Here is a 25,893-nt window from a genome sequence, read left to right as displayed (position 1 = left end):
ACTTCCTCTAACTAAGTTGAAAAGTCTCAGTCAAGTTACTCTAATTAGCCTGAGTTTGGTTATATCCTCTTGCTTGGGTTAATCCTTCTGACCTAGGGTAGCTGCTTTTATCAGAAGGGGTAGAGAACTGTTAGGGGTGACAGTGGTCACCCCATCTCACACCTACCACCTCATTTAATCTTAGCCACAAAATCCCACAAAGAACTTAAGTATTGCCTTTATATATATATATATATATATATTAAGATTTATTTATTTATTTGTACAAACTCTGGGTACAGTCAGAAGCGCGGGAGGGTGAGAGAATTCACTAGAGCTAGAGCAGGGAGCAGAGCAGGCAGAAGGACCGAAGTACACTGCTGAGGGGAGCAGCGGGTGGCAGGAGAGGTCTGTGCGCCATGCCGGACCCTCCTCTGGTGGCTGGGGAGCAGCTGGGGATCGAACGGGTGCTGCAGAGGCTGCTGGCAGCTTCACAACCCAGCGCTCAACTGCTGCACCACCAGGGAGGTCTTGCCTTTATATTTTGATGAAGAAACTGAAACTGATAGAATTCTTGCATGAAGAAACCAGGATTTGAACCCTGGACCTATTGACCTATTTCGACCTATTTGAACCCTGAACCTATTCCCTCTTTGGAAGGAATAGCTTACTCAAAGATTCTCATCCCTTCTCTCACACTCTTATACTAGTGTACTTTGCTTCTATCTCTGCCCATGTGTTCTATCACTGTGAGCATCCTTCAGAATATTTGTGTGCTGCATTAATTATTTATTTACAATCCTCTTCCCTCTCTCTTAAGTGTGACTCAAGCTCTTTCTCAACAGAAGTTTCTCATACTGAAATTCTTTGTAGTTTTTATCTTGCATGATTGATATACTACGGGATGTAGAGAGGAGGCTGGGAACATGAGTGGAGGAGAAAGAGAGGAAGGAAGAGGAAACTATCGTTAGGATTTCTCTTCCCCTGTGAAGATGATTACAGTGTCACAAGCTGTAGAAGGTTCAGGCTTCAGCCCTATTCACTGTGATATCCCCCACTTTTTCTAACGCAATGTCATGAATGTGGAAGTATGTATATTGACCTAAAGTGAACTTTTCTTTTTTTTTCCTTAAAGATTTATTTATTTATTTTACACAAGAACTGGGATACAGGCCAGATGTGCGGGAGGGTGAGAGGATTCACCAGAGACAGAGCAGGAAACAGAACAGGCAGACTGACAAAATACACTGCTGAGGGGAGCAGCGGGCGCGACAGGAGAGGTCTGCCACACCATGTGGGACCCTCGCCGGCCGGCCAGGACTGAACTGGCACTGCAGAGGCTGTGGACAGCTTCACAGTGGTGTGCTTCACAGAGCAGTGCTCAACCGCCTGACCACCAGGGGAGGCCCTAAAGTGAACTTTTCCTGAGATCAGTTTTGATGACAGTTCTACACACAGCCAGGAAAGAACGTGTAAGAGTTGACCTCTAATCCTCTTCTTAGTGGGCCAATGGACAAAAAGTTGACCTAAAACCCAGTGATGCATTTCCACTGGTGGAAAAGGAAAAGTACATAACATATATGCTTACTTTGCAGCAGGCACTGAGCAGGTGCTTCATATATATTATCATCATAACAACCCATGGCCATAGATGGCATAACTCCAGATGAGGAGATTTAGAAAGGACAAGTCATTTAGGGTGCATTGTGGGGTAGTGGATTGGGTTTGTCTTCAGGTTTCACCATTTAATAGCTGTGTGACCTTGGGCAGTTTCCTTAATTTCTTTAACCTTTTCTTATGGTTTCCTGCTTGTAAATAAAGACGATAATAAACAAATTGTAAAGCTCTTAGAGGAAGTACGTAATACAGAGTCATAGTTTAAAAATGTTAATTTAAAAACACCATAATTAAGACTTCCTTTTATCAAAAAGCCATTTTTTTTTAAGTTTGGCAGTACATCTGAAGTGCTCATTAAAATAATAATAATAGAATCATATTCAATTAAGGAGACCAACTTATTTTATTTTCCCAGGAATTTTGTGGTTTTAATACCAAATGTCCTATATTCCCTCAGTCCTAAGCAAATCAGGATGATTGGCCACCTGAACTTCATACTGAGCAAATAAGAATCACTGTGTAGAGCCAAGTTCCAGGCTTCTGTAGCTTTTACAAGAGAGTTGGCATTAGGGTTGGAGTTTAGTCTAGTGGTTTATAGCATGGGACTTCAAGCTGTGTAGACTTGGGTTTGAATCACATTTCAGGAAATGTGACTTTGGATGTGTTGATGGTTCCTAGGAAACTGACTTTGAAATGGAGAATACTGTGTACAAAGTTCACTAAGGAGAGCTCTTGGGATCAACCCCTATGGAAGGGAAGAGCAGGAAGAGGACTGGGCAGAGGTGGGTGATGGGCTGCAATGAAGTCCCAATGGAGGTCTCAGCTAATCTCACAGGAAGCCCTGGAGCCAGGTAGGACCAGAGTTATCTTGAATTGAGAAGGTTGGGCCTCTCTGCTTTCTTGCCATCAAGTCCCTGGGTGCCAGCTGCCTTGCCAGCTGTCTCCCTGGAGGCTGACAGCTAAGAGCTGTCTATTAACAGTATTCCCTCAGCTGTGAAAATAGAGCCTTCTCACCAAGAGTCTATGGGCAGCACATCACAGTATCCAGTACAAGGTGTATGACTTCCTCTGAGCCGTTTCTCCTTGAAACAGAACCAATGGTCTTAAGATTACCTATCTCGGAGGGTTGTTGAAGTTTAAGTGAGTTACTATACATATATCACAGTTTATCTGACACTTTGCAAGAATTCAAGACATGTTAGCTAATCATAAATACTGAAGTTAAAATTGGGAGGAGTTTGGAATGGAGGCTGACTGCTCCAAGAAAACCTACTTGGAGGAAATTCTATGTGATTAGTATAAACAAGGATGGACAATGTTTGACTTTTTATTGTAGAATGTGTTTTACTAGGTTGGTCATTAAACAAAGATATAAAGTAGGTGAACAATTGAATCCATCCAACACTTACTTAACAAGCATGTGTTAAGAGGAGGAGGGTAGACCCTGAATGAGATTTAAAAGATAAGCATAGTCTTATAGTAGCCATAGTATTAGTAAATTATGTATCTATAATTTAATGGGTAAAGGTAAAACCTAGGAATGGGGTTCCATGAGAACTTAATATGTATTTGTCAGTAGCAATGGGATGCAGGAAGAGGGACTCGACACTGCAATATGCTAGGGGTTGTATATCAGTTTTTTAAATGACCTCCAATAAGAGATTTTCATATTCATCAAAATATGGGATTGAAATTGCTAGAGTTTATAATAAAAGTCACATTTTAACCATTAACTTGATGAAACATTTTTTGGGGGGGCAATTTGCAGTCTGCATGGAAAATTTCAAAAACATTCTGGTCATTTGTCAAAATACAGAATCCTACCCTTGAAACTTTAAGCCAAAATAATTTGAAATAAGGAAAAAATAAAAAGCTGTACACTGGAAGATGTTCTTTGTAGTAGAGTCCATAATAAGAGGGCTCCTTAAATATTTGGTAATAGGGAAACCACTATTTCAAATTAAAATCCAACCTTCTTTGGAAGGAATAGGTTACTAACTGCCAGCTCTTTTAGTGTTGTAAAAATAAGAAACCAAATGACAGGAAGTATGTTCGTGAAGTTATTACTATATTATAAATATTTTAAAAACCTTTTTTTATTATTGCTTCACTAGGTGAACCTTAGGAAAAGAAACATATTTGTTTCAAAAACATACCCTGAAGTCACTCAGTATAAACATCCAGACCATGGTTTAACATGGTGTACTGTAAATATTTTAAAAGTTCTGTATGATGTTTAAAAAACGTTCTGGCTAGCCAAGTCTCAGAGATAGCAAAGGGGCCATCCTGCGGCATGACTGTGACATACAAAGGAACTACTTCAGTCCCAACCTCCTCTCTCATGCCTTGTACCCCAGGATGCAATATTCCACTGTCTTACTTACTCCCGGGCCAGGTACCAGGCAACTAGGGACCAACTTGCATGAAGTCCACCAAAATTATCCCATGTAAGCTATTTCCTCCACCATCCCTTGCCTTTCCCATGGAAACCCCAATAAAAACAGAGGTGGGTACTCTTCCCTGACTCCTATCTTCTGTCCTGACCCTCTGGTGCCTTTTTCATGTGGCACTTTGTGTGTGCTGTGCCTTCTTCTCTAGGACCTGTGAGTGTAGTGGTTGTTTTTCTGAATTCCTCTTCCATCTTCTGTTGTGTTAGCACCAGACTGACCATCTCATAAAATAGGTGTCTTCTCAGGAAAATGCTTGACGTTAGTCCTCAGAGGAAACAGAGAAAAACTTAATTGTTGGCTATATTTTAATAGCACCTCCTCAGTGCATCATCCCCATTCCATTCCATTTAATTAGATCATAAAGTACATGTTGGTGTCTGAGGTACAGAGGCCCATGAGCGATGAACCTTAACCCCCACCCTGTTATCCAGAACCACGGCTCCTGTGTCAACAAGTAGCTGTCAGTACTTGTTCTGTTAGAAGTAATAGAAAATGTTATAGAAGTAACTTTGGTTTTTTATTTTTTAAATCAATGTTTTAAGAAAAATAAAAAGAAATATATTGGCCGACTTAGGATGAAAAGTCCAGAGTGAGCTTGCTTTGGGCATGGCTGGATTTAGGGCTCAAATAACATCCTCAAGACTCATATCAGTCTGTCTCTTGACTCTGCCTTCCAATGTTGTGACCTTTGTCTCGGTTACATGTGACAGCAGCAGAACCAATTCTCAGAATTTTCTCAGGTTTCAGAGCTAGTAGATAAGAATAGGAATCCTATTCCCAAACATCGAGAGAAAATCTCTCCTTAACCCTGATTGGGTCATGTGACCACACCGCATCATCCTCAGGGAAGACTGCAGTGGACTGATGGCTTTGCTCTGGGTCATGTGACAACCCTGCAACTATCACAGGAAAACCCAATGGATTAGGGCCTGGCCCTGGATCACAGGACCATGAACACTCCTGAATTGGTGGGGAGGAAGGTGCGTGGGTCATAGAGCAGTCTTTGGAGTAAGCAGAGCTCACTTACAGTGGGGAAGGATGACATTAAAGAGGAAATCACTTACTAGGATAGAGTGAGTGAATGCTGGGCAGAAAACTCAACAGATGTCTACTACAGTTGAACTACTGTCATTTTATTCTAGCTTTGCTGGGAAAAAGCCAGTAAGAACAAATTCAGCAAATCACAGTCTTGCACTGAAAAAAAGAAACACAAGTGTCTAAGGAGCTCAGCCTTTTTCTCTAAATAGGACATAGTTTATACTATTGAAGACAGATGCTTGTTTATTCTATGCTGAGAGCTCGCCAGGCAAAAGGATTCCAAATATCCTTCCATCTGTAGATCTTCCCAGGGCTTTGCAAGTTTTGTTAGTTAATGAGAAAATTGGGGGCGGGACAATTTCAAATGAAGAAATAAATACACTTGGAGGAGAGATAAAGGACTATTTCACAATTCTGGAATTTAGAGCAATAAACAAGTAAACAGTCTTATTGGCTCAAAGGGATAGTCCTTTCATCTATGAAACAACTTTATTTGAGTTCTGTTGGCATCTGGAGAGACTTATCCTATGGCTATATTATAAATCACTTTTCATGTTTTCTGTACATATTGTCCTGTTGGGCCTTGTGAAACAAGAAATTATTTGCTGCATTTAATTGTTGTGTGATGAAGTACTTCTGTAATTTACATGTCCTTTAGTATATTATTAATTCACATGCTTTTCAGAAATGTAAGTTTGGAAGCAATTTTCATGAAAATTTCCTACAGTATATGAATCTGACATAATTGGACTAAAGTCTTGTTTATCCAAACTGCCTAGGCCAATGCCATTTTGTGGTTTTTAAAAATAGGGCAATTTTTTGGAAATGATCCCTAATGATGAACATTTGAAGAGGAATTCTGAGCTTGGAAAAAACGTTTGTTCCCAACACAGGTGTAATCAATTCCCTTATGATTTAATTTAATAAAACTAATCTTTAAGAATTGAAAAGGACATTTCTTTCTTTGACTAGCCAAACTTGACTAGCCATACTGGAGAGCCTGGTGGATTCTTATCCAGATGAATTGTTACCTAGGAGCTACGGATTTAGAACAAATTGGGGGATAATCCTGTGATGAATGATACCAGTTTTTGAGTTTCATTGTTCCACTCTGGTTACAGAGTAGTCTCATTTATGCAACCTCAAACCATATGCTTTATTATGGCCCAGGATATTTCCTATTGGGTTAAACTCTTAGGAGGAACAAAGAATGCTTTAAAAGTGTGCCAGCCAGCAACTGCCTACAGCATGATTCAATGGATGTTAGAAGGGATCTTGCTTAAAGATCATGGTTCCACAGAAATTCACCATAATATAGGCACTCAACAAATATTTGCTCAGTGAAGGAAAAAATAAATGAGTTAGTATAAAGTCACCATGCAGACGAAAATTACAAAAGCACCACAGAATTCCTCCTAATTTCCTTCCCTCGTTGCTAGCCAGGTCAACGTTTATCAGTACTACAACAATTAAAATTGTCATTACAGAAAATAACGCCAGACCTCAGAAAAATATGTGTACCTGACTTCCCAGAAATAAAATTGTGAACTTTGATAGAACTTTCAAAATCACGTGAAATCAGCTCCCTAAATTGTGAAAATTAACACATAATTCTCTTTGTTCCATCATACTGGCAGAATTTTATCTGATGGGGAAACCCACTACCATTATGTCTGAGTGATTGATGCCCCCCAATGTATTAGTCACAAAGAGCTCCTGGACTGTACTACTCCAGGGGCAACATTTGCAGAAACTTCCATGTGAATGGCTGCGTGGAGTTTATAACCCAGCACATCCCTGCTTATTCTACTATACATCTACTGTTGAATTTGTTGCCAACCTGAAGCCTCAGCTCATATGGAGTTGGTCTAATTTTTTCAAACTTGATCTCACATTAAATACTAGCTTTGCAAAAAAAAAAAATTGCTTTTATTTTCTCCCTTTTTGTCTTATTTGTGTGGCTGGAACTCAGGAAGAAAAGGAAAACCAAGAAGAACCTAAAGACCTCAATTTGGGACTGAAGATGACACCAGGTAGGATATATTCAGTGTGACTCCTTTTTCTGAGCTGCTGTTGCTGACAGCACGACTCACGGTATCCAAAAGTTTTGCAGATGACCAAGGAAAATCTGTGTGTTCCAAATGATTGGAAACATGACTAGAAATGTCACTTGTGATGTATTCCAGACACGACATCTGGACAATCTGGTCACGATGCAGAAAATAGCTGCTTCTCTTCCTTTTTTCTTTTATTGATTGCAGTTCTTGATGAACAAATACTTGCAATGAAGTAGATGATAATGATGCAGAAATTTCAAATTCAGTAATACTAAAATAAGTGGTATATTTATTTACTGAGGTATTTATGATTACACTGGAAAATATTATTTAGATGCATTTGTGTGTGTGTGTGTGTGTGTTGGTTAGTGTATAGTTACATGTATAGCTTTGCTAAAGTTATTAACCCCATAATATACTTCTATGGGTATGGAAAGAAATATATGATGAGAACTTTTACAATTTAGTCTCTGACTATGATTAATAATAATAATAATGAGAGCAATGGTCATAAAAATAAATATTAGTTAAATGGATCTTATAATAATTAAAGCTAAATCTCAATATTCTCAATTTCTATTTTCTAACAGCTTTTAGTTTGGTGCTTTATATGATTAGGTTAGACCAGGGCTTCAGATGTGTTTGCCCATGGCAGAAGTTCATGTTCTTGTAATTTAATGAAAGTCAAGAAATGGGGAATGGTAATGAAAAGAATATGCAAAGTGAGGGGAGAAAGGTGGCATCTTGTTCAGATATAGAGGGATTAACCAATTAGCCAATTCAACTGCCTCCTTCTAAACCCCTCTCAAGTTGAATGTACCCCACCACCAGTTTCATCCCTTTGCAGGCTCTTGCATTCTTGGCTTCTCATCAGTCACATCTCATGTCAAATGTCCACTTCCAGAGCCCACCTTTTCAGTCCTTCAAATCACTCTCCGTTTCACTGCCCATTTTTATTTTTATAACTAAATCATTTTTCTGTTGATTGACTTACTTATTGCACTCAGAGAGCAGGGACCATTCTTGTTTAGTGGTACCACTGGCACCTTGGACAATGCCTGGCACACAGTATTTGTTCAATAAATTCTTATTGAGCTTTCTATGTATAAGGCATTTTATTCTCTTAATGGAGATATTCTCTTAATTTATAAGAAGTTATAAATTTCTTTTTTTTTAGATTTATTTATTTATGCATACAAGAACTGGGGTGTAGACCAGAGGTGGGGGGGTCATGAGAGGATTCACCATAGAGAGTGGGGAGCAGAACAGGCAGATTGACTGAAATACACTGCTGAGGGGAGCAGTGGGTGAGACAGGAGAGATCTGCTATGCCATGTGGGTTGCTTGCTGGTTGGTGGGGATCAAAATTGTGCTGCAGTGGCTGGCGATAGCTTGAGAGTGCCGTGTCTTTAACCCCTGCACCACCAGGGAGATCCCCTTATAAATTTCTGGGATAAAAATGAGAATAAGGGCCTCCCTGGTGGCTCAAGGGGCTTAAGCACAGCACTATGAAGCAATTTGCAGCCTCTGCAGCACGAGTTCAATCCCCGGGCAGCCAGGGAGAAACCCACATGGCACAGCAGTCCTCTCCTATCTCGCCCACCTCTCCCTTCAGCAGTGTATTTCAGTGGGTCTGTCTGTTCTGTTCCCCACTCTGTCTCTGGTGAATCCTCTCACCCCCTGCACCTCTGGCTTGTACCCCAGTTCTTATATGCATAAATAAATAAATCATTAAAAAAATGAGAATAAGATATGACACTTGCCCTCACAAAAACAAATTATGTCTAAGAGACAGACAGGTTTTGAACATGGGAAATGTTCAAAATGTGAAAAAAAAATCAATATAATCAAAATGCTACGGGGAGCTTTGAAAGACATAAATTTGCCTGAGGACAGCAGAATCAAAGAAGTCTGTAGGTTGATGATGCTTGTAAATAATTCTGGAGTTTAAAAAAGGACATAAAAGGGTAAAGTTGGGGCATGCATATCAGACCTGAAAATTGTTCTCGGTGCCATTTTTGCAGACTTAACCTTGATTTTCGGTTCCTCAGCAACAGAAGCAGGCTGGGATGATAGCCATTGCTGGGTCAGTGCAAATTTGGCTAACCAAGAGACCTTGACTTTCCCAACTGCTATTATCAATGGTGTTATTTCCCCTCTTGGCAGAGTGTCTACTATATTTTGAGTACTTTTTTTTTCCACATCCAATGCCTTTTTTTCCCCACATCCAATGACGTCTCAGGATGAGAAATCAGAGATCTTATTCTTCAACAGTCTTCTAGGATTCCTGGATCTTTAGGCTTTTGGGGTTGTTGCTAAAAATCCAGTCTAGTGATAATGATTTCCCTCTATAAACACATTTGGAGTTGAAGGTCCCCATGTAACATAATTCCAAAGAAAAGAAGGGACATGGTTTACTTAGAAATCTATAATCTAATTTCTTGTGATAGGATTATACACTTTTAGATTTTGACTAAATGACTTTCCCCCCTTTTCTTCAAAAACACCAAATAACCCTGTTCTTTTAGTAGAATTTCAGGTGAAAAGTGAGCAGTTTCTCACTTTCTCTAAAAAATGTTTGTGCCCCCTGACTCTGGGCTTCCTGTGGAGTTTCACATCTTTATTCAGAATTTAGTCCAACTGTGTAGAGTCTTTACATTGTAGCTCTAGTATGCCTGTATCCCTAATCTTAGTCCAGTCACTGCAGATCTACTGTACATATTAACCACTCTCGAGATTCTGTTAGGCATAAGTTGTGTCTGCAAGGTTAATCAAAAAGTATGAACATAGGCTACATTAATTCAAGAAACATTCATTGAATGCCTACTATGCACTCAATATTGTGCTAGGAATTATGCTTTATATAGAATGGTAAATAGACTAGACTTGATTCCATGCTTTATAAGGCTCAGAAGTAAGTGAGAAATACAGCCATAAACAAAAAGAAAATGTAAATTATAGAGAAATCATAGTCTTTAGACAAGTAAAATATGTTATAAAGAAAACAGGGTGCTGTGGAAGTCCTGCCTTTGTAGAGTGTATTGTTAAATAGGACCTATAACAGATGGACACAAAAACTAAGCAACAGGTGGGATGCCCCAGGCCATAAACACACAGGTGTTGGGGGAGAGAAATCCAATTTGAGGGCTCCCAGAATTCCACCAAGAGATTGTGGCATGTGAGCCGGATCTGAGAGATAGAATGGAATCCATTTGTGAAGACTGCCACATCAGCCAAGTCATTTATAAAGTGAAAATTAAATACTGTAAATTGACTCCAAAGTGATACCTATTTGGAGTTCAGCCCATTTTTTGTGCTAATGACCTAACCCTTAGGTATCTGTCACTTTATCCTGAGGTTTATAATTTATCCTTGCAGGGGCCACCCAGGGGACAATGACAGGTTAACTGGGAATATGTTTAAACTTTACCACCATTTATTATTTGTCCTTTGTTCTCTGATAACTCGGTGTAATGTCTCTTCGAGGTTTTTTGAGTACGTGACCTGCCCTCACGCCCACCCGGGATAAGGTAGTATTTCCCCTGGAGTTCATGGATATATTAGCTGAGTTGACAGGGAAGCCCGTTTATAATGTCTCTTTTAATGTGATACAGCGTGGATTGTTGTCACCTGGTGCTCCATTTCAGCAAGCCAATGCTAGGCAGGTTCACCAGACGCATGAAGGTTACCTTTGCCTCCAACCAGCCTGCCCTCTCCGTGCCCTGTCCCTCCTCAGTGGGGTTCCTTCCTCACTGCCTCTGATCCCCAGATTCTCTACTACCAGGACATGCAATCAGGTGCAGATACCTTTGTACAAACTAATTTATATCACGGTGTCACCTCTCTTCAACCTGTTGGTATTTCAAATTGAAAACCTACCTGTAAAATGAAAAAAGTTGGTGATTGTCAAAGGGAATTTGAATATCAGAAAACAGGAAAAGAAAAAAAGGCATTTCCTTCTACAATCAAAATGCATGTTCAGCTACTTTCTTGATCTGAGGTTATTAGGAAGGCCCCAAATCATGGGGCCTCCCAATGAAATCCTATCAGACAGTTTCCTAAAAGTGGGTATATCTTTACTTATAAGTGAAGCTAGAGCCTTTATCAAAAGTGCCATTTTATTTATTTATTTCCCTTTTTTAAGGTAACACTGGTTTATAACACTAATATGATCTAGGGAAATGGGTTCATACTTCCACAGGTGAATGTCATCACCTGCCCTCCATCCAAGAAGCCATAGTCCTTTGCCCTAGACCATTGTTCCTCTCCATTCTTTATCTCCTCCTTCCCCTTCTGGTAGCAAAAGATGTTATTTTAAAGACACAAGGCCTCCACAACATTCAGTGCAAACAGAAAGAAAAGGATACCAAACTGAACCAAGGGACAGGGAAATGGAAGAACAAGGTAGTGGAATCTATGGACATGGTGATGAGTGGAGGAAAGATTTTCACACTTACAAGTTCCTTTGATATGGCCGTGATGTTGTTGGTGTAATTGAGAAAAAAGCAAAGAAAATTTACTAACAGTGATGAGGATGTCATAATTCTAAGCAGAGAGAACTGTATGTCAGTGAAAAGGCACAATGTGAAGGCTGACAACAAGGACCGTCTGAGGATAAGTCCATTGCTGGAAGCATCTGAAGACATGGGAGAGCTGATGCATGTGTCCTCACCTGCCTTGAGGCCTCATTTCTCGGTCATGGTTGTACCAATATTGGGAGCCTTTTGATCTGCATGACTCAGTGTTGCCTCTTCTGAGGTCTTTCTTTCTCTGGGTAGTCTCTCCTTTTCTCCTCCCTCACCGCCCCCTCAACCCCAGAAAGTGTTCCTTTCCTGGGGTTTCTATGTGACTCTAACTTTATTTTAAAGAAAAAGTTAAATGATGAGGCTTCATTTAATTTTTATGTTTTATGATGAGGCTTCATTTAATTTCTTTCTATCCACATAAAGGGCCTTGGAACAACAACACATACACACAACAGCCTATAAGAGGCACCTATATTGAATAACATTGAAACTGAACATTACAGACTAAGGTCAAGGTCTATGGGTACTTTGATGGTGAGTGAGCTGTGGTGACTGCACCCAAAGGGAGAGATTCTATACTTCAAAATACTAATGATGTAAACCAATGGTCCTTTAATAGAAAATTAAAAGAAATAAAGTTTTGAAGAATCAAAAAATAAAATTGAACATTGCTTTCTCAGAATGTTTTCTTAGAACATTGCTTTCTTAGAACATTGCTTTCTTATTGTTGAATTGAACTATAGATCTAGCCCAAACCAATCTTACTTGTAGCCAATGAATACAAATTTGACAGAAAGGCAGATTAGCATCCTTTCAAAGGTGGTTCATCAAATCTTCATTTATTCATTCATTTCCTGTGGTCAGGGAGACCAGCAGTGGGCTCTTGTATCTTCTTGGAGAATTATTTTAAAAAATGATTTGCATCCTTCTTGGTGGTTATGTTTCAAAAAAAAAAGGTGGGGAATAAATGTATTTTTAAGATGTTGGCTTGATCTTGCGATTTTTCTTGCCCATTCATTGCTTTTACAAGGAGACCAAGTATGTACTCAACCAATATTTAAATGTGTTTAAAATTCCAGAGGACTTTGTGGAATCCTTATCATCTTAAGCTGCATTAATCTCTGCTGTGAGCCCCTAGGTTGCAATACTGTGATCTTAAGAGTGGAATCCTGTAAGTTGGACCCATTTTCTGATGGTCAAAGGGTTTCATCAGAGTATTCTTTCTGTGCTAAAGGTCACTCAGAGCTGAGCGGGCCCAGCACGCTTTCAGAACTGACTTCATTTCCTGTGGTTTACAAGTTTCTTAAGTGTGAAATAAAGAACCCTAAGTGATTAAAATCCTTCAACTAAAAATGGGTGCAATGAAGAAAAAAAGTATGTGTTTTTGTAACCTTTCTGGAGAAGTGAGAGCAGGGTTCCACTGAGCAGCTTTCTAAGCAACCTGGTTGTGTGTGAGGCTGGCCTCTGTGGGAAGCCAAGACTCTCAGAGTTCAGGCTTTCTGACTGAGAGCGCGGGAGGTGACAGGAGACCTATTCTCTGATAACCGAGACATAGTATCTGTTTTACTTTGATGTCAGAGTAGAAAACTCCAAAAATGAGGTTTCTGCCCCAGCCAACTGTATTTCAGTTTCACCTTGAATATCATTTATGCAAAAAGTTACTTATCTTCTGTATGGATTTCCCTAAAATTCTGGCCAAAGAATGAATAGAACATCATTCAGGGAGGGAAGTAAGGAAAAAAAAAGGCTGGTGTACTCCTTTATGTGTGTTTACCTTCCTTCCATTTCCCGCTTGCAGCATGGCGAGCAGCCTGAGGGTCCTAGGAAGCCATTTAATAGAGAAAATGCCACTGGAGATGGTGATGACTTAGGGGTGTCCTGATTCCCACACCTCTTTATGGGACTGAACTGCTATACTTTTATTTTAGTCTAAGAAGTCCCACTAATTTTCCTCTCTTTCAAATAACCGTAATTGGATGTTCACTATCATATAAATTCCTCCCAGGAAGTGAAGTCATCGTGTTTGTTGCTGGAGGTTTACCAGAAAAAAAACCTGTGAAAGTGGTATTTCCTGTTACAAGAGCTAAGAACACTGGGCCTCCCTGGTGACTCAAGGGGTTAAGCACACACTGTGAGCTATCGAAAGCCTCTGTAGCACATGTTCAATCCCCGGCCAGCCAGGGAGCTACCTAATGGTGCAGCAGACCTCTCCTGTCTCTCCCGCTGCTGCCCTCAGCAGTGCATTTCAGTCAGTCTGCTGTTCTGTTCCCCACTCTGTGTCTGGTGAATCCTCTCACCCCCCATACCTCTGGCCTGAACCCCAGTTCTTATATGCATAAATAAATAATTTTTTTTAAAAAAAGATTAAGAACACCCCTAGACAGGAGGCACTAACATATATTCATAAAGAGGAAGGTGTTTCTAGAATTTCCTAAGGAATTATGCATTATCACAGTTAGTAGGAGGAAGTATATATATGTGTATATAAGTACATACATATACATATACATACACATGTTTTTTCTTTAAAGTATTGCTTTTCTTTTTATTAATGACATCAATATTTTTTATTTATTAACCATATAGGATTTCTCCCCTCAGGTGTGGGCACCATAGTATCCCACCACCAAAGCTCCCACAGTCCTTCACCATAGTCCATTATACTCTCTTCCCTGCTGTTTTCTCCCTTCCTATTCCCCCTCCCCTCCCTACAGTCTATGGTCAGCTTATCTGTTTATTTTTCAACCTAGAGTTTCTTCACTTGTTAAATCAATTAATATTGCCCCAGAACCCAAGATGCTTCCTTGGTGACAGGGGGTGGGAACTGAAATGAGGAGGGTAATGTTTGTCTCAGGCAGGAGAAGGCAGGAAGGGTACTTTGTATTTGAGGCAAAGAGAGACTTTTAAAGATGTAGCTGTCTGCTCCTAACTCACCACCATTTTCTAATGAGAAGGTGTCAAACTAATGAAATCAGTCTTCCAAGTTCTCAGCACTCTCCTAGGCAAGCTTGATTAAATGATATTGCCACCTACAGCTCCGAAACCACAGCATCCTCCTGTTCAGGGTCACGTAGCGAGCAATCTCTGCTTTTTCTCCTTTCTTTATGGGCAGACAGTTAATCCTTTCCAGATTTTTTTTATTCAGGAAATTAAACAGACGACTCGCTTATAAATGGGAAAAGACAAATATAAATAAAAATGAGGGTTTGGTTTAGTCTTCCATGCTCAAGGTACATGTGATACACTGTTGACTGACTGGACACCCGTGCCTCGAATGGGAGCTGAAATGCACCTGAGCAGCAAGTGTCCGGTTTTGATATTGTGCTCAAGCACCCACGAGACACCTCAGTAGCTTTATTGCATACTACTGCTCCCCATTCAATCCTTTGTCCGCTTAGCACAATGGAAACAGAGGCATGGAACTTTCCAGAAGTTTATCTAGGACATAAAGTGAATCACTTATCAGGAATGAAATTTTCAGTGTGGTAATACTTGGAGCAGAATTGTCCTCTGTGTGTGTGTGTGTGTGTGTGTGTGTGTGTGTGTCTGTTCCACAAAATGTGTATATATACTATTTGATTTTCTTTTGTTACTCTTTAGTTTTTTCTTTTTGGACCTTTGTACAAACCCTTCAGAGGAGAAAAAATCATGAAAGTGACATTAATATACAAAAGCAGCAGTCATTGAAGTAGCACATGCATTATGTAAATATAATCAATGGTCTTTCAGTGTTTCCAACCTGGAAGAATCTCTTGATCCACTTCCCCTTTCTCGTTTCCTTCTCCCACACGTGAATAAGAAGACGGTGCTGGTGTGGTGTACTGTGCACTTGATGTCCAGCTAGTCCTCTTGGTAGAGTATAACTTTGTTCCCACTCTCAGGATATAGAGAGTGGAAATTTCAGCTGATTACTATCACAAGTGCTCCTAGGAGAGAAAAAAAATGAAGTTTGCATATTTCAAAGATGGTTGTTGTTATGGTCTTCATGATTTACCTATGTTTCCCTGTAAACATGTAAATGAAGTCGACGTTTTGGTCCTAGAGGTCCCCTAAGAGTCAGCTTCTTCTTTTCCTACCCCCCTTCCTTACCCCAAACTCCAGTTAAACTTGACTAAAGGAAATCACATCTGACTACACAGTTAAATCATTCATGCTGAATCAGCCACTGTTCCAGAAATTATGTATGGAGGGGGACATAGGCTGAGAAGACAGAAGGGACTTTTCCTAAATAGTTTTTGTACAGCACATCACGTCATATTGAGAGAATGTCAGTTGTCTGTATCAAAAATTGGAGAAGGAGGTCTGATGAAATTGTGGTCAACCCTGCCCAGCACATTCAGGCACCTGCAGGTCTTGACCTGAGGTTTCTCTTACAGAACCTACTCTTCTATCCCTTAGGAGTAGCCCTCAAGCAATCACAAAATGGGACTTGGTGAATGAACAACACAGGGCTTCTTCCCCTTAGGGTGGCAGCTATAGAGCATGGAAACTCTACTAGGTGTAGAATTTGCCCCAACAGGACCAAGGCCCAGTCACCCACAGAAGCAGTCTGCTGGATAAAACTCAGTGCCCACTGCTCTGTATCACCCTCTACAGCCCCCTGTTATTCCCATTGTAACAGGGTGGTCCCCAAGAAAGGGGGAAGTTCCAGGTTCCCTGCCCCACCCAAGGGAGGGTAGAGCTGAGCAGGGAGAGAAGAAGCTGCAGAAGAGACTAAGGAAGGAAGCAGGATGGAGCCAGAAGGAGACCTGGAGGAGGCGCATGGAGCCTAGAGACATTTGAAGAAACTGCGCTTGTCTTTTGGTCGTGGACTGGGTGACACAGATGTGGGTGAGACCCATGGGGAGGTGACAATGGCAGCTTTTATCTTGGTGTTGATTTTGCTCTTTTCCTTCCAGGCTTGTCTGGTTGTTTCTGACCCTTTTCTGTGGGTCCCCACTGGAAGGTGCTTTAGACTTGGGGCAGGCTTTGGGGCCTTGCTCTGGGCCAATCCCATTTGGATGGAGTTTTACCCACGAGGGGGTGGGTAACTTTGGGTTCTTGATTTAGAAACTATATTCTTTGCCTTTCCTGTATTGTTTCCTAGTTGTATTAAAGTTCCTTCCCATTAAAGTCTCATATATTTTGTGTTGATGCGGCGGATGGCAGAACCCATTTAGAGTAGGCAGGTTTGCGGGGTTTGGGCTGCCCCTCTCCCTGTCCTATAACACCATCACCTCCCACATAAACTGCTTTAGGGACCCCCGAAGTAAGAGTTCCCTAATGCAATCACTATATTGAACACAACCTAATCAATAAATCTGATTGAGATCTTGGGGGGAAAACATTCAAAAAAAAGCTTAAAATCCACCTAAATGCAAAATAGCTACTTTGATAATTATCCCATTAACTGGTTAAAATGGTGGCATTCCTAAGTTTTGAATTCTCTGACCTTTTTGTATATGCTGTTCTATGCTTATGTGTCCACTGGAGGACGTTTAGTGATGAGTAAGAAGAAATGGTACTTTGCTATTTTGAAGTTATCACAGAGCATGTTTGCTTAGATACTGCCTTATTTTGACTCAGTTTGAATTGCTTGATTTGAGTTTAAGTGTAGTTTTGAATCATAAAATAATTTCTTTTTGAGCCCTTAACATGGGCCTAATGTTCATCTGAACTTCTGATTGGCTCTTTTACCCTGGTTTTTTTTTTTTTTTGGTTTTTTTTTTTAGTTAATTAAATTTTTAAATTAAGGTAACATTAGCTTATGTTATTATTGGTTTTTATCCTGTTTCCAGTTTTTAAAAACAGCTTAGGAAAGAACACCTCTGTTTCCTTATCCTTCCTCACAGAATGATGGTGAAAAAGATAATGAAGTACCAAGGTAACATGTTAATGAAGACCTTTCTGAAACAAATTATGACTGAGTGCTGACAGGCAGCCTGCATTCCACACAGATATTCGGAGAGCAGGGAGGAATTCTGAAAACCCCAGAGGTGTTTTAACTTCTTATGACTGATGTTACAAACAGGGCAAACCCAGCTTGTGGATGTGTTATGTTTGGCCTGCAGACTTTAAAATTTTTGGAGAATTGGTTACCAGTGTTTAAAAACTGGAATATTTCAAGTAAAAAATCCAGGTTCCAATTTCGCCTGAGAACTTGCAAGAACTGGCCAAACCAGACCTGCATTCCTAAGTTGTTAAAAAAAATAAATCAGCTGAGTTGCATCCTTTAGAGGTGCCCTCCCATCCTGCCTGTGGTCTAGGGGCAGGTGAGATTGTTTGGGGGGCGTTGCTATGGTAACAGGGGAGGCACTCTGATGAAGCTGGTGAGCACTTATCTTGACCAGAGATCTCTTCAGTTCTTGGAAGTTTCGCACATATTCTTCTCTGTAAGAGGCTAATACTCTACCGTTAGAGGCTTTTCATGATTTTAGCAATGAAGGCTCACAAACATTTTGCAAGGAAGAAGGGTACCAGGAAATGGAACTGCTTAATAGATGGGTGTGGCTGAACAGCTAGAAATGTAGTTCCAGCTTAACCTGATGACATAGACACTGGGGGTCTCTGGAAATGCGACAGGGTCACAGACTTCTCTGGGCCTTCTCTTTTCATGGCAACCGAGAAGCCACCATGTCCTCCCTGAGAGACTTGTAGTGAAGGGCATCTGATTCTGCTCTTACTCAGCACGGCAGATGTAAAATTCCCTTTGGGAGCATTTGCCCGTCTGGCTGTGTGCCTGGCACCTTTTAGATGGATTTTGATCAAGCATGACTCCAGTGTGTATAGTAATCGTGGAAAATTTCAGCCTTCCTACCCAAGGAGAAACTGACAAAGGGAACAAAGTGCCCTTGGCTTTCACTGAGTCATAGAAGTAGAACAGATCAAAGAATCAAAAAGTTGGAACATGTTTTGCAAAGGCTGTGTTCTAGTCCTTGGCCTTCGTTGTGAATACTGTGACATCTGTTCATTTGGGTACATAGCTCATCTGTCCATGCATTTCACAAGGGTTTATGGATGTTGCCCCCCATGCTGGGTGAGAAGCTAGGGGTTAAGTCCTGTCTTCCTTGGTTTGATATTCAGTAGAAGCCAGTGACTGTCCTCAGCCTAATGGGTATGTTTCCAGAGTCTATGCTTTCCCACTTTTTCTGGGCCTGAATTCTTTTATGGCTGCTCTGTTCTAAGTCAGTTCACAGTATGTAGTTCCTTCCAACATCTTCAAAAGAAAATGGATAATTGTATCAATAGATACAATTGATATCCTACAATGGATACTTGCATCCTGCAGGTGATTGACACTTTCTCTGTTCCTTACCTCTTCTAACCAATTAACTATACCCTGAGTTTATCTGGTCCAGTTACCACTTGGATTTGTGCATATTCAAGATCACATTCTCTGGATTATTCTTTTCTAATAACTGAACACAAAACATCTGGTAACCATGGCTGCCTTGATACTCTGACAATAACACTAGCTAACATTTATTAAGTACTTGCCATGCATTAGGCACCATGCTAAGTGCTTTACCATGGATTTCTGATTTAATCCTCTCAACAGTCCAATGAAGAAGGTGCTATATGATCCCCACTTTGTAGATAAGGAAACTCAAGCTTGAAAAAGTGAATTTACATCAACCCAGGACTGGTTGAGTCCAATGCCTCATACTCTTAGTCATTTCAGCAACTGTGAATACCAGTATGTCTTCTGGACAGTTAAAACTTTCTGAGTAGTATCATACAGAGAGGATTTTTATATTCCTCTAATAGGAGCAAGTTTATCAGCTAAGGTATCAGAATGATTGCCCCTAGATGCCTAACCCTTCTGATTTCTGGTAAGGGGGAGCCCTGGAGTAGGATAAGTTCTAGCAATTTGCCCTGGATATGCAGACTGTTGCTTTGAGATGAAAGAGGGTCTTTCCTATTTTCTTTTCTTTTTTAAAAAAAGACTTGGTCAAGTTGAATATCTTATGTTTTGAATCTGATTCATTCTGTTTAGAACATCCTGTTTACATCTGATAGAATCAAAGATAATAAAACATTTTCCCCAAATTTGGTTCTTTTTTCCTGCTGAACAATTTCTGTTTATGGTGCCTCCCTCCATCCTGGCTCTGCACTATGCACATAAAGTCAGATACTCAATGAATCCTCAGGAAATGGAGGAGGTGAATTCAGTGAACTTGGAGAAACGGATGATGTGGGCATCTCAAGATGTATCAAGTATTCCTGCTCTCAAGGGGATGACAAAGTTGTGTGTGTGTACATATGCATGTGTCACAGTTTGCAGCTGACATACCTGGGTAGATAAAGAAGAAAAGGCAATCAGCTCTGCCTGTGTGAACAGAAACAAGGTGCCCATTCACTTCTTGTTCTCGCCTGGCATCCTTGGCACTTCAGCGTCTGGTGGAAAAGCTGAGCCTTGCTGGGTGTTACCATGACGTCTGAGCTTTGAGAACCATTTCCTTTCCTCCTGAGCCCAAGAAAGATTATTCTAGTGATATCTGAATAGCTCGAGTTAGGAGTGTACGAACACAGAGGAAGTGGTTCCCTAGCAACAGGAGCTTCTGAAAGCCTCTCTACGCTTGGTACTTCTCCCTGCTTTTTGTTTTCTCTCCTCCATGTCGCCTGTCAGCAAACGGCCAGAGTGATTGCACCTGCTCTGAATTGTGGTCAGTCAGTTAAACCCCAGCAGTTCAGTTTTCTAACTCAAAGGTCCTTGTTCCTCTTTTGGTTAAGCTTCCTTGTGAGTTCTGGGGCCTATTTTCTCCATGGTTATACAATTATTACCTCAGATCACACTTCCTTTTTTGTTGTTAATATTTTGACCAGAAATGGAAAATATTGGTGTCAGAAATTTTTATAGGAAATTTTGAGTTCTTTAATGTTAGTTTTTGCACATTTTTTCAAATGTGCTAAATCTCTCCAGAAAAGGTTTAGTTGGCTTTTTTTCTCCCTGAAGAGTTAATATTCACCTCATTCTTACTTTGTTTTTTCACAGAAGCAAAACAATCTCTTCATTTCTTACAAATGTCAGTATGACAACACGTAATTGAATGTAGTAGATGGCTAGGCCAATAATATCTTCTGACAACTTTGCCTCAGTCTAGCAAAATACTAGGTTCTAGAGACAGTTATCCTTTAAAAAAAATATTTCCTCCACCAAACCACCCATATCCTTACCCCATTTGTCTTTCTCCCGGACCCCCTCCACTCTTTCCCTTATTCTCTCTAGTAACCATTATCTTCTTTTTCTCTGACTTCAAATTTTTATTTCTTTTATTGTTTTTGTGTAATTGTGTTTTTGTGTATTTTGGGGGTATTTATATTCCACACATGAGTGAAACTATCCAATCTGTCTTTCATTTTTTGGCTGATTTTACTCAACATAATCATCTTAAGTTTCACCTATTTTGTCCCAAAGGCCACCATTTGATCTTCCTTCACAGCTGTGTAGTATTCCATTGAATACACGCTCCACTTGAGACAGTTATCTGTACTGGGGACATTGATCCCGTTCCCTGTTCCAGCTCTGGTGCCCTATTTTAGAACTTGCCAATTTCTACACACCAGACCACCTAGCACAAGCATGTGTCCAGAATTCTGACTAGAGATGCCTTAATTTCATCTTCAAACAACAATCTGTATGGAACAGTGGCCTATATAATAGCATAATGGTTATTTCTCTTTGCTGACTTATTGGCTAATATCCATTGATAGTATTGACTATCCAGCCCAGACTGGTGATAAATGACAGTATGCATTATAATTGAACTGAAGAACTCCTCGAATTCTTCTCATCTGTACTTTAAAAAATATTTCATCCATTCATTTGTTGAACCAACTAGAATTTGTATACGAGTATTTCCCGTGTGGAGGCCACCAGACTGTGTCTTATGGGAAACACATGAGTAGCACAGTCTCCAACGTAAGGAGGCCTCAGTTTGAAAGAGTAGGTAACATATGCACCCATGTAATTATCAAGCAAGACCGTAGCCTAAACAAAGATAAACCTTGCAATTATACATGTTCTTTAATCAACTCTTTCGGTCAGAGGGCGGCAGGGGAGGTAGCATAGGCCTATATTTTCAAGAGATCAAGTGGAATGAGCGTGAGGGATGTTACATCCGTTCTGTAGATAAACACAAAAGACTATTTATCTAGCTCTTTTTATTAACCTTACATTTATTAAAACAACAAAACGAGACAGTGAAATCCCTTTCCTTGTGACATTCTGTTTGCAACCAAATGGGCTATTTTTAATCAATGTTAATTGAGAGCTTGACATATGTTAGCTAAAGTGACATTAAGCAGAAACCTGGAAGAAAATTTGTCTGGGATTTTGGAAAAGTGAAAAAGTAAGCCTTAGCTTAGGGGAATTTTGAATGGCCACTGTTTATCTTATTTTCCTCCCAGGCATTATTTTCCACTAGTAAATGAGAAAGGAAGAAAAATGGGTTGCAGTTGCCAAACCCTTGGGGAGCCAGTCTCTCTCAGCTTAATAGCCATATCCACACCCTCCCCTGCATGCTGAGGAGTCTATCCAGGGCGGTGTGCACCGTCACCACCACGGACATGGTTAACCAGGAAAAAAAAAAAAAGCTATACATTAATAGAGTCAGGGGAGGTGGGGTGGGGGGGGGTGAGGTGGGGAGGGGTTGGGAGGTGGGGAAAGAAAACACTAACCAAAATCAGACAGCCACAGTGTATTCTTTCTTGCATTGTTCAGACTACGGGGGTGGGGTGGAAATCTAAAAGTCATTCTTAATGTATCCAGTTGACAAATTTTGAGGATCATTTCAGACTTACTGAAATAGCCACTGCCTTCTGCGGAGTTGACACCAATTAAAGATTTACGAAGGGGAGAAGTTGAGACAAACAATGAAGAGCTTTTTGTAGTCAAATAAGTGAGTTGTTTCCTAAAGCAGCCAGGAGAGTGAGCATGAGAAGTCCTAGCCATGAGAAGAAGAGAACTTCATAAGGATGTGTTCTGAATCATGAGTTTGGGGCTCTGATGCAACTAAGCCATTCTTAGGACATAGTTTCCCCTACACTCAGGATTTTCAATTATCAACCTAAATGCATATAAGGAGACTATGGCTGATTATTATTTTTAGGATGCTATAGTTTCCCCATGGGAGAGAAAATATCCTTCCTCCATATTCTGGCTCACTCTTCCTCATTACAGCTTCCATTAGGTAATTTCTAAATGAAGACTATAACAACTTAAAAAAAAAATCTTACATCAGAGTGCTCTTTTCGTCTAGCTTGGCCCAAAGTGACTTTAAATTAAACTTTGCAATTATTTCCTGGCTGTCTGTAAAACTGCTGAGGTCTGTACCTGAGGGTCAGTCATCTGAAACTGGCCTAACTTGGCTTTGTGTCTGTTTATTTAACCCAAGTACAGTGCTTAATGCAGCAACTTGTATTTTCCCCCACCCAATGTTGACTTAAATTACTGCAGAAGTCTCACCTGTCAGAGGAGCCCAAATGTGTTTTATCTGTTTCACTATCAAAACTGGTAGTTATAAAGCCTGGTAATTATAGCCATTGGGAATGGAAAGCATCAAATTTGGTTATTTATCTACCTAAGAAGAAGTTACAGAAGTTACAGTTGTTGATGATCAGTTATATTATTTAAGCAAATACTTTTGGCTAAAGCACATTTTCCCTTCTGCTAAAGCTACTGGTAAGGAAAGCAAAGTAGACTCTTCATTTATGAGATGAAAGAACATTTGTCTAGCGAAACTTTATAGAATCATCATAAATCCTTGGAATCCAAGTTCGCTTGGAAAAGGAAACAAATATTGCAATTGGATTACCAACTTTTCTAAGGCAAGTTTTCTATTAAAATAATGGCAAAAATGTTAGAATTGGGATTTCCCTTGGAGAAAGAGGTTATACTACTAGATTTTGTGTATTTTGTCTCCTTTGACCTCTGGACTGGGATCCACTAACTAATGATGTGGCCACAGCAGTTTGGTGACTCTGCTGATCAGAACCTCAGTTTCCTGTCACTAAATCAAGGGATTGGACTACATCATCTATAAAACTTCAGAGTGATATTTAGGATTTATGCAGAAGACTATTCTTTGAAATCCAGCAAACAAAAAGAAAATTCACTAATTTGTCTTTATTTGGAGGAAAGCACCTTCCCACTATCTAGTATTCAACGCCCAGCCAGGTCATATTGGGCTCATATGAAAGCTCTGCTGGTCCAAAGTTGGTCACTCCTCTGCTTTATTTCCAAAACATTAAAGCTGATGAGAACTTCCCTTGAGAGATGTGGATCCAAGGAGAGCTAACCCATATGTGCTAATGTGAGCAAAAAAAGAAAGTGAAAAATGACAGTTCTGGAGAAACCATTCATTCATGCACACTTTTATTTAACCAACACTCATTAAGAAGTGATATAGTATGTGGCTAATGGTTCACCCTCTGGAGTCAGGTGCCCTAGATTCAAACTCTGGTTCTACAACCTGATGTTCTCTGTCACATTGAGCAAGTCACTTGGCTTCTCTGTTTCTTCTGTGTTCCTCCTTTCAAAGCCTTATAAGGGAAAAATGAATTACTCAGTGTAAAATATTGGTAACCATGACTGACAGAAGTCACTCAGTAAGTGCTATATTTTATCACAGCCAAGCTCTATGTTTGATAGAAATGGGAACTCTGGGTGATATCACTATGGAAAACATAATAATAAGTATATAAATAAGGAAGGGGGCATGGGTAGTTGGGGTAAACTTCATAGAGGAGGTCATTCCATTTGAGTCTCAATGTTAAGGTAAGCCTTTGTTAGACACAGAAGAAATGCTATGTCAGAAGAAAAGTAATGTCAGCTAAAGCAGAAAGGTGCAAATCTTCCTTATAGTCAGATGGGGACGGCTGGAGTTTAAAGAGAAAGAAGCAGCACAATAGAACTGGAGGAGTAGGTGAGGCATGGAGGGTTTTATAGGGGTGTGCTCTATGCCACAGCAGTATTTTAAGCTAGAAATGCCTTAACCTGCAAGCCCTGGGGGTTGGAATCACTCAGTGACTGAGACTGCAATTGGCATGAGAAAGGAAGTCAAGGAATGGACTTGGATTTGGATTCAGTGTTTAGTAAATGCTAGAGTTAGTCTGTGGGAATAAGAAACCCTGATAATTTTAGCTTATTTCATGATTTCCAGCTTTTTGTTGTTTTCTAGTAGCAGACTTCCCAACTCCATCCCTACGTTCCTGAACCAGGTTTTGGGTACTCTTTCAAATCTGAGTCACAATCTTTTAAAATATACTGAACACTTATGATAGGGAAAGCACTGTGTCAGGCAAAGGGACACACACGGAGGTTCCTAGCTCTATGTTCCAGGTACTGGTTGAGTGCAGGGGAATAAGAGATGTTGGACTTAGGCTAGTCAGAGAAAGCTTCCTGTGAAGCCAACCTTTGCATTGGGTATTTAAAGATAGGTAAAATATTGATAGTTAGAGAACATTCTAGGCGGAATTAGCCACATGAACAAAGGTGAGAAAATGAGAAAGTGTAAAGAGGAGAAAATACCAAAAAGAAAGTACTGCAGTAGGCTAGACATGAGGCCCTGAATGCCTAGCTTGGGCGGGGGGTGGGGGGGGCTGACAGTAGCAATGAAAAGGAAGAAGCAGACATGGGAAGAATAAAGAACTTTTGGCCACCAGGGGATAAAAGAGTGAGTGAAAAAGAATATTGGAAGATGATTAAGAAATAATTCCCCCCCAAACTGGGAGAGCTAAGATGCTCAATGTTAAGAGACAAAGGGAGAGAGAAAAATTTCTAAATCAAGTTTGAAAATACAGCTTGGGATTCTGAGAAAAGAATGGCATTTGAGCTAGAAGTTTAACTGTCATGCATGGAGAGGCTGTATTTGAACTTTGGGAGTACATACATCTTTTTTGTGTGTGTGGAAAGAGTATAAAGAAAAAAGAACATGATGCTTCTGTTGACTAGAATCTTCAACAAGTACTTCTATTTCTAACAACATGGAGGACTTGATAAACTGAAAGCAACATTCAGTTTGAAAATAAACAAACAAAGAAAACCCAAATATGCTGCATGCAAAGTATCAGACTTTTTTGGTGAACACACAGCTAATTGTTAAAGAAAATAATGAAATGTCTTAGGGGCCAAAAACAACCAGCGTAGCAGTTTTGTAAAAGGGAGCTGTGGCTGCCTTCCAGCAAGGGCCTTGGAAATTTCAGGGCTTGGGATTGATGACTAAGGTGTTGGGGGAGTCTGTCAGT

The 25,893-nt window shown here is 40.2% G+C and overlaps 1 protein-coding gene across 1 annotated transcript in view; it reads left to right on the top strand.

Moving 5' to 3' along the window:
• Window positions 1–25,893, top strand: part of FAM107B (family with sequence similarity 107 member B) — a 200,240-nt gene that overhangs the window by 79,404 nt on the left and 94,943 nt on the right. The window contains exons 3-4 of the mRNA XM_037510640.2: window positions 7,057–7,117; window positions 9,878–9,882. Coding sequence (XP_037366537.1) covers window positions 7,057–7,117; window positions 9,878–9,882 — 66 coding nt within the window. The remainder of the gene's footprint in view (window positions 1–7,056; window positions 7,118–9,877; window positions 9,883–25,893) is intronic.

The sequence above is a fragment of the Talpa occidentalis genome, unplaced genomic scaffold (assembly GCF_014898055.3).
Source record: "Talpa occidentalis isolate TD23 unplaced genomic scaffold, MPIMG_talOcc4v2.1 talOcc4.14, whole genome shotgun sequence".
In the NCBI taxonomy this organism is placed as follows: domain Eukaryota; kingdom Metazoa; phylum Chordata; class Mammalia; order Eulipotyphla; family Talpidae; genus Talpa; species Talpa occidentalis.
The sequence above is the reverse complement of the archived record's forward strand: the minus strand, read 5'-3'. Positions and strand labels throughout refer to the sequence as shown.